The sequence below is a fragment of the Rhipicephalus sanguineus genome, chromosome 9 (genome assembly GCF_013339695.2).
Source record: "Rhipicephalus sanguineus isolate Rsan-2018 chromosome 9, BIME_Rsan_1.4, whole genome shotgun sequence".
Taxonomy (NCBI): Eukaryota; Metazoa; Arthropoda; class Arachnida; order Ixodida; family Ixodidae; genus Rhipicephalus; species Rhipicephalus sanguineus.
Genome location: NC_051184.2, coordinates 54,453,595 through 54,463,433, shown reverse-complemented (window position 1 = coordinate 54,463,433; position 9,839 = coordinate 54,453,595). Strand labels below are relative to the sequence as shown.

At 47.7% G+C, this 9,839-nt stretch overlaps 1 protein-coding gene across 1 annotated transcript; it reads right to left on the bottom strand.

The window, feature by feature from the left end:
- Nucleotides 1-2,246: 2,246 nt before the first annotated feature.
- Nucleotides 2,247-3,722, bottom strand: LOC119405537 (uncharacterized). Its single transcript, XM_037672372.1, has one exon. The coding sequence runs from the start codon at nt 3,720-3,722 to the stop codon at nt 2,247-2,249; it is 1,476 nt and encodes a 491-aa protein (XP_037528300.1).
- Nucleotides 3,723-9,839: the final 6,117 nt, after the last annotated feature.

Sequence of the window (9,839 nt, the reverse complement as noted above, 5' to 3'; positions counted from 1 at the left end):
AAGCCTTTCTCTCTCGTCCACCTTGTCTTCTCAGTCTGCCTATTTGCTTTGTTTTCTCCTATTTTTCTGTCCTTGCTTCTTGTGTTGTTGCCACAATGTGACTAACCAACTTGCAAAAAAAGATAGGTCTATCAGCTGTGACAACAAAGAAGCTTACAGAGCTACATTATCTTAAAAGAATCCTGTGGATTGCCCACTAATTTCACTTCTTACCCTTGTTCATGTGTTTATGCATCAGTGCATTCGGCAGCTCTTCAGAAGTGCACATGAAAGGGTGCCATATTGTGAAACGGCACCTTGCTATGTTGTTGCATTTTTCATGCTTCCAGTCTTCGTAAACAGGTTTCACTGCCCATCACATATGGTGGTACACATTTTCAATACGAATAACATTGTGCAGTGGGCTGTCATTTCCTGTCTGACGCTATCATCGTTATAAAGGCATTTTTCAGTGAATGGAGCACGGTAAAGGAGTGTACCGAGAGCTTTTGCAACTTTCACCATTTATTACTTCACCAATTTCATTGTCTAAATCTGACTGTCACTTTGCCTAGGGCTTGTTAGACGGCCAAAGTACCTCAGTAAAACATCTAACTTTACTCGGCATTTTTCAGTACCAAAAAAAAAAAGCAGAAAATGCTAGCAGAGCTATTCAGGGTTAATAATTGTGCTTGTGTTTGCATTACTTGTCCAGTCAGATAAACAAATTAAACAATGGCTACTACATTTATATGATTTGAAGTGCAGAATGCTAACAGTGCCTTTCAAGCGTACGCCCAATTACTGCAATTAAGTACCATGGGGCCCGTAAAGATCGACGGTGCCTGCCGAAATGAGTAATATGGACGTCACTAAGCAAATTATGTTTTATAATTGTTCTTATTTTCATTACTTGCCTCAGCCAGATAACCAAAATAAACAGTGCAACCACATGACTGTGCTTTGGCATGCGAGCTGCTAACAGTTGCTCTCAATTTGGAGTTGACTACTGCTATTTTACCAACAATGGCTATGACGTGACTGTGGTTTGTAGTGCAAGACTGCTAACGGTGTCTTTCAAGCGTGCCCTGACTATCGTTATTTGACCACTCGGCCCCTCAAGCTCGACGGTGGCTGCTGCCTCAATGATTACCTTGGGCCTTCTCACATTGGCATTATTCATCTCAACAGGCTGTCAACAACAATAGGAGCGGTACAACTACCTGGAAACGGGCAACAGGAGCACTCCACTGGGCTTGCATTGCTATTATGTGTTAAAGTGGCTTAATGAAATTAACAGTGACTCTGCTGTAGAGTAAACTGAGCGGACGGTGTGTTCCTTTTATTGCTTGGCTGCATTTATTGGCCTTTAGGGGCATGTAAAGCTTGTCGATGGCTCCAACATGACTGCCTCGGCAGACCTGAAGCTTACAATTGCTTCTCGCAGTGCTTGCATTGGCATTATTCATCTGAGCAGGCTATAAAGAACACTAAGGGTGGCACAACTACCTGGAAATGGGCAACAGGGGCACGGCACTGGGCTTGCTTTGATATTATTTTTTGAAGCGGCTTAGTGAAATTAACAGTGACTATGCTATGGAGTAAACTGGGCCGACGGTGTGTCCCTGTTATTGCTTGGCTGCATTTATTGGCCTTTAGGGGCATGTAAAGCTTCTCGGTGGTTCCAACGTAGCCACTTTTGTTTTCGTTTCAACATACGCCCTGCCAACATTGGCAGTCAACTTCGCCTCGGCTGCTGCTACTTCACCATAGGGCGCCACATGGCAATGGCTGCACGAATGAGCAGTTTGGGCTTCACTAAAGTAATGATGTTTTATAATTGTTCCTTACTTGCATGAGCTAGATACCCAAACAATGAAACCACATTAATGTGCTATGGCGTGCAAGCTGTAACAGTGGTTGTCAATTTCGCGTTGACTGCAGCTATCTCATCAACGGGCCTGTCAAGCTGGACAGTGGCTGCCTGGATGAGGATCTTGGGCGCCACATGGTTTTTCAGGGTTAATAATTATGTTTGCATTTCGATTTGCCAGCATTTCAGCATGTTTCCATGCCAGTAGTTAAATTGAGCAAAATGTGTGTAGGACGTTGCTCTTTCAGAATTGAACTTCCTTTAAAGGAATACGCCATCAAATGAACTGCCTACTTATTTGAGGGGTCACGGGGTGGATGACTGAACACGACATCCCCACCGGCAACATTTAGGTAGCCCTGATAAGGGCTGTTATTTAATTAATAGGTAGCCGTTAAGCTTCCTTGAGGGGCTCAATGCCGGACAGCTCGCAGTCAGAGTCGCTTTCTTCAGTGTCATCTTCCCCCAGTTGGATGACGATGGGCTGGGCATGGTCACTTCCAGACGAGTCAACTCGGAACTTAGCCTCCAGTTCCATCACATGCCGGATGTTCTTCCTCCAGTCTTCCGCCGTTACGTTCTTGATTTTTTCCCTCAAGATGTCTTCAACAGTGCACAGCTTAAAGTCTCGGTTGTCCGCAGCGATACCATTTTTCACCTTTGCCCACACGAGCTCAATGGGATTGAATTCGCAGTGGTACGGCGGGAGCCTGAGCACAACGCAACCGGCCCTTGCAGCTGCGTTGTCTATGATGTAGCTGAGAAAGCGTGGCTTCACAGATGCCACCAACTCAAGCAGCTGCCTCTTGACTAACGTCGCGCTGTAGGCGATGTCCTTGCTATTCAGCCACTCTTGTATGCTTTCCTTCTTCCAGGACGTCGTCGGCAATTTCTCTTCTCGCCGGGAGTGGTAAGGTGCATTGTCCAAAACAATGACACTACCAGCTGGCAACTTCTGCAGCACGTCGCCGAACCATCCCTCGAAGCGATTGACGTCCATTTCTTCGTGGTAATAGCCTGTTTTTCGCCCTCGGAATACATCCAAGCAGCCGTCTACGAACCCATCTTCACTGCCGATGTGCGTGACGATCAGGCGCTGGCCTTTCCCAGAGGGTTGTTTCAGACCCGTTGAAAGGCCATTTGCGCGAGCGTACAGGCGTCCGCGCTTCTGCACCACGGTGTCTGTCCATACGATCAACTGAGTGTGTCCCGCCGTCACCCATGTCTCGTCCCGGAAGAAGATCTTTCGGCCTTCCGCCCGGTAGCGCTCCACGTCACGAAGGTAGCGATTCCGCCACTCGACGATGTCGTCGCGGTCGATAAGCAGCGAGTTGCGGCACCTCTTCTCGTACTTGAAGCCGATCTCGGCAAGCAGGCGCCGCACAGTACAGCGCTTCAGTGACGGGAGATCCATACGGTTCGAGAACTCGTTGGTTATCTTCTCGACCGTCGGTATCTCGTTGCGGCGAAAGGAATCGTGCACACATGACCTCAGTGCGCACAACGTGAAGCTGTCATATTTCGTGCTGCGTCTTCTCTTCTCCGCATTTCGTGGGCGCTTTCGCGAGGGCGTCGAGAGATTGCCGCCCGAAGAAGACGAAGCCTTGGCCTCTCTCCTCACCTTGAAGACTGTGCTTTCGCTGACACCGAGCATCTCGGCGACAAACTTGCTCGTGTCCTCCACGCTGCGTTCGGGCTCCCTGTTGCGCCAGTACGTGTAGCAGTGGAAGATCATGTTCCGTGAATCGCTGTTGAGGATGTGGCCGCTCTTGTTCTTGCCGACGCTCCTTGGTGGTGTGGACATCGAGGCAACACAAGGCTCGTTCGGCAACAAAGAATCGCTTTCCGATGTCACCTCGCTGGGCTCCATGGCGGAAAACTCGCGCTGAACGCCGTGCGAAATCTCGTGAGATCGCAGGTTTGCAAAAAGAAAAAAAAAACGTGAAAGAAAAAGAAAATAAGATGCATCACATTCTTGAAAATAAGTTTGTGAAAGCATAAAACTAATAAAAAGCAGAAATATTTTGCTATTTAAAACCAGGAGACAAGCATCCATGTATTTATTTAAAACGATGAACGAAGCTTTCTTTTACCTTTCCTGCCTCGGTCGTCTTCTCGCCCCAGGTTTGTAATGGTTTCGATAAGTGCATTGTGCCTTTAAGTATTTGTTAAACAGCAACTGATTATTTTAGGCTCGGGAAACGAGTAGTAAATTATCCGTGTACATGTAAACGAGCGCAAAAACCATGCAGCGCTGCCCTTTCTACTTTTGTCCCTTGCAACGAATTTAGAGAGCAGACGACGCGCAGCGTTGTAGAAGGCACGGGGTTATTTTTCTCTCGCGATCCGGCATGTGCTGTTGCATTCCCATCACGACAGCTCTATCAAACCAGTCATCAAGGTACGAAAGTATTATACGTACCGGGAATTACGCGATTTAGAACCACAATTTTTTTAAAGCGGGACTATTTCTTTGCCGCGGAGGCCATCGGCTGCCGCGCTTCGGTCATATGGGCGGGGCCTCTCCTTTTTTCTAAAGTTGTACCCGACTGTAGGATCGTTTCAACGTTGAACGCGACCTGCTTCGGACTGTGTTGGCAACAATTATCGGGGCAAACGATCCTTGGACCGTGGCCCTCAGGGCCTGTATTTTATGACGTTGGTGGGGGTTCTGCCAACCATATACATGTGCGTGTGCAAAGTTTTACGATTTTTTTTTTGTGGGGGGAGGCAGTTTTTAGGCGAATCGGTATGCGGTCATCTTGGTCAAACTAGGAACTGCGTGGCATGAAAGGGCACAACGAACAAATGGAAGAAGCAAGCCCTGACTAACAACTGAAGGGGGGGGGGGTGTCGTGAGTGATCCTCAGAGGGGAATGGAGGAGGGAGTGTATGAATCCCTGTAGCGTGTGTGTTTGTATGTGTGCGTGTTTCTGTACAAACACAAGCCACAAAACTTTCGGCGGAGAATTTGACTTCCCAACCCCCTCTGGCGCAGCGCCTGTGGTGGTCATGGCGATGCAGCCTCGGTGATCATTCGTAAGCGTGATTGGCAGCACGATCAGTTATGCCCGATTTTCAGGACCTCTCTTCCGTCCGCGGTGGTTGTGTAACGGTTGCTCGGCTGCTGACCCGAAGGTCGCGGGTTCGATCCCGGCCGCGGCAGTCTCATTGTAGTATAACGCGGCGGTCGCAGTTGTAGTATAACGATGTTGAGCTGTTTGTGCGCGTATGCAGCTATGTGAACTCATCCTTGCTGAGAGAGAGAAATTAACTGCGCTGCTCGTGTGTGCTTCTTTGCCGTCTGTGTTGTATTTTGCGCTGTACAAGTTAATTCAAGATGGACCAAGACCAAATATAGCCCGGCTGTCAATTCATTCTTCAGTCCAGAAAACCATGGACCTTGACCACCTCCCTTGTCTGGTAGATAAAGGTGCGGGGAAAACTTGAAAGCTCGTCTTCCCAATGTGCTCGAGTCTACTGCCTTATTCATCGCCTTGTTGGCGGCCGCCGAAATAGCTACAAGCGACCATATTTTCATGCAATTGCGACGGTGATGAAAGCTGCAGCAAGACTGGGAAATACGGAACTCTTTGTTTGGACGAACTTGTGCCCGGGAAATGAAAAGTCAATGTACTAGCGATACACGCTGTGCCCTGATAGCAGCGAGAACAGTGGTCGGCCGTCGAATAATCAGGAACGCGTCGAATCTGAGGAACGCGCCGTTTATACATGTCATCGAAACTTCCAGCGTTATTGCAGTTGCTCGCGCAAGTTATCCAATAACGTCTTCTATTCGTGTTCTGCTCGTAATCTTAACAGAATGATCTCAAACAACCGCAAAGCTTCCGGAACATTGCGACGCGGTCTGCGCCGAGCGTTGCCAGCAGTTTTTGCCGTTGAAAGCCGAATACATCAAAATGAAGCAAGAAACGCGCGTGGGAATATAATAAGCAAGACGAAGCAGGTTAATCGGAGATTAAAGCGGAAAACTTTTTTAGCTCTCCCAGTTCGGATCAACTAAAACACTTAACACTTCTGGACTCTCATCAACCTACTATATGTTTCCCATCCTGTGCACCTTAAGTATTGCTAATGGAAGTTTTAAGCCGAAAGTGAACCGTACACGTTTCATATTTGTGTGTTCTTCTCTTTTTTTATTATGTTCTTCCAGCTTTTCTGGAATCTTTCCATCCCATTCCCTATTCAGAAGATGAACTCAGCGGTTATATACATGCCGAGAAAAATCTGTTTTTCTAATGAGTGTCTCTATCTCTCAAGACGAAATTCTTAAATTTCCACGTTTCAAGGTACTGTGAGGCCCAAAACAAAAGGTCAACAGAAGTGAACCCGCAAGCTGCGCGTCTGTTCGAGCGCGTCTGTGCGATGTTCGAGTAGCTAAAAAAATAAAAATTTGGGGTGACGCTTAGGACTTTCTAAGCATGGGAAAGCAGAAGCCTACTTGGACCTTCTGTTGATATGTTGTCGAACTGTGTACTGAACTTCAGCTATTGAATGAGGCAGGTGTATCGATTCGGCATTTCACAACCGGAAATGTGGAAAGGATACAATATCCTTCATGCTACTTCACAGATCATATCGCAATTCTTGTGAGTGTGGATACAGAGAACCCGCTTAGAGTTGCTGCACACTAAGCAAAAAAAAGCCGAGATGGGAGTAAATGGACTTGTCCTCTAGCGCACGCCCCGATGGGGGTTTTTATATACCCCCTCCAGGGGAGTAAAAAATTTACCCCCCTTAAGGACGGAGGTTTTGGATGGACTGATGGGAGTATTTGTTTACATCCATAGGGGAGCTTTTCCAGGTAAGTATGGGAGTAAATTTTTTAACCATCGAAAAAAAAAATGCTTTTCGCTGTCGCACCATGCACCAAAGAATCTTTAATTAAATTAGCATCGAAGCACGCAAACTCGATCACACGTACACAAACATGCACACAACATTCGCAAAGTAATACAACACTCACACTGACAACCGCTCGCCACCCGCGCTTCACAACCAAACTTTGGTCACCGAGTATATATAGGCACCACATCTTGACCTCCAATGTAGCTCGGATGGGACACTCCTTTTCCGCGTAATTATGCACCAAACATTCATGGCGTACGTGTATATTGCGGTGGGCTTATAGATACTACTGAGGTAGACCCGTCTTTTACTATAAACCCGCCTAACATTCAACGCCACGTATACCGCGTTGTTGCCGACAGCGTCGCTAGGCCTCTCGCAGGAGTACGGCACGGCTATACGACGAACGGCGGCTCGCGATCACAAAATGCTTGCTGCTGTGCAGTTTTCGTCGCCGTTATTTTACACACACAATAAAAAAACAGGTGTCCGCTATCCGCGTTAAGCTACGGAGCGATGCACTTACAACGAACGAGACGGCTCGTAGTCGCGGTTCCTGTTGCTCGCAGTGCAGCGGCGGCCGCATGTTGGTTCAATCTATCTCGTATCGGCGCTCGCCTTCTCGCTATACGTTTGACAACGGTGGTTGCATGGCACAAAGAGACAATTTAAACTTACTCATTCCAGCAGCTTTTATTTTCTGTGAAACATATTCTTTGCTTCACCGGTGGCCGGTCATGGCGACCGGTGTGGCTGTGCGAGTTCGCTACGCGCCGCCGGCTTGGTACCGACGACGTAGCGAAGCCTTCTTACCGCTTAGAAGTTGCAGCCGGTGAAACATCGGTTCGGTGACACTCCGAGAAGCAAGCGTTGCCGGTGGTCGGGGCGAGCGCGTCGCCGGCGCAGCTCTCACACCGGCCGCCGGCCGGCTTGATGCCGACGACGTAGCGAAGCCTACTTCTTACTGCTTCGAAGTTTTAGCCAGTGAAACTCCAGAAACAACCCGCTGACGATCGCAACAGCTTACTTTTGTTACCGATGAAATTATTCTTCGCAGTTCTTCGTAACTCGGCACGTTGAAGCGAGGTATCCGTGGCGTGTCGGAGGCTTGCACTCGTGTGCATGGGCATTGCCGCTTGACGGGAGAATAAACACAGGACAGCCAGCTCGATGTGTTCGCGGTCGGACGCTGGCGCGAGTTGAACTTGTCTCTGACCAGAACGGTTCAGTGGAGAAAATAGTCCTACACGTCTACACAAACCAACCGGCCGTTGCAAATCCTCGCTGCGAATCGTCGCTGCAAACAGATGCCCGTACACACACGCACATTCACACACGCACGCACATCACGACCAAAAATGGTTTCTAAAACTCCCATAGGGAGTTTCTGACCTCGTGACACGCACGTCACGACCAAAAATACTTTTTAAACCTCCCATAGGGAGTTTCTAACCACGTGATCTAAAACTCCGTGGGGAGTTTAACAAGGTCATGTCGTTCATAAACTCCCTCATTAAGCAAGGGGCGTTTTACGACGACATGTGCCGACTTCACCCCGCTACCACGGAGTAAATGATTGGGGCATGGGGGTTTTAGGGGCTCATATGCTGGAAAAGCTCCCATCTCGGCTAATTTTCGTTTACAGTGTGGGAATAGCGTGTGCACTTGTGCTGTGAATCATGTGGAGATTGATATGTCCTTCAAGTGGAGATTGATATAAGCTTCTAGCCTTCAGAAACGATCTATTCTGCGATTTGACGACGTTTCGTCGCGTTTGGAGACGATTGGAGGTGGTTCAATTTTTGATTAAACATATAAGCCACTAGCTTTCAGAAATGCTTTATTCTGCGATTTGACGACGTTTGATAGTGTTTGGAGAGTATTGGAGGTGGTGGAATTTCTCATCAGAGATATGAGCTTGAAGCCTTGAGAAACGCTACATTCTGCGATTTCAGGACGTTTTGTACTGTTTTGAGGATGTGCCAGATAAGCGCTGTGGTGGCCGAAGTGCGTACTGGCAGATTTGGATATCATAGAGCGTGAATGAAAGATGCAATAGTACAGTTGGCGTTGTGTGAGTTCATTGCAACTTTATAAAAAAAAGTTGTTTGAGAACTCCTCAGCATAAACAGTTTAATGCACGTGATCGCAGTAGAGCATCGGATCCACACGACTGTGGCAGAAAGTAAAGTAACTATACTTGTAAGTTCAACGAACTATATTATCACAGTCAATAGATGTCGGCAGAATCTATAGTATCGTCAGTGCGAAATTTTTCGAAAGCATAAGGGAATTTTAAAGCAATTTTCAGTATAATGTCTGACAGTAAAGGACATCAGCAGAACGTTCAACAGAAGATGCATGCAAGCTTTCGCCTTCGCCATCTTAGAAAGTGCCGAGCATGCCCCTGACTTTTCTTCGTTGAGTCGGCATAGAAATGCTTACGCATTTAAAAGTACAGTCGCCCAAATATTTTACTAGCTTCCGGGAACGGCAATTTTCTCTCGCGTGCCTTCGTCATATGAGTGAATTTCCAGAAAAGGTAAGGGCAAGTGCATGCCCACAAAGCACATGCACACAAAAAAATTTTTAACGCAGTAGCGTTAAGAGCTCGTTTCGCAGAAATTCCGGCGTCGTCGTCGGTGTCGGCCTCGGTGTCGTTGGTTGTGAGCGAAAAAGTCAGCGCTGTCCGTGACCGAAATAATCGATAAGGACGCAAATAAAATGATAGAAATGTTCGGTTCAAGTGACAATCGAACCGAGGACTTCTGCGTGGCAAACAGGGGCGTAGCCAGGGGGGGGGTGGTGTTGGGGGGGTTCAACACCCCCCCCCCGAAATTTTTCAGTTTTGCTTGCGTATACATACACGCGCACATACAAACACACGCACGAACATACATAAAGTATGGTTGAACCCCCCCCCCCCCCCCGAAAAAAATTTCTGGCTACGCCCCTGGTGGCAAGCAGGTGTTCTACCACAGAGCCACACCATTGCTTGAAACTGCCTCGAAAAAAAAAACACTATATGTCATGTAGTGGGAGGAGCCTCCTTAACGCATGCAATATTCCGCGTTGAAGCACAGAACCGCGCCAGGCGTCAAAACATGTGAATCGCGCA

Bases quoted from the DNA above. Each gene is read 5' to 3' on its own strand.
- LOC119405537 (XM_037672372.1), bottom strand. From the start codon at position 3,722: ATGGAGCCCAGCGAGGTGACATCGGAAAGCGATTCTTTGTTGCCGAAC.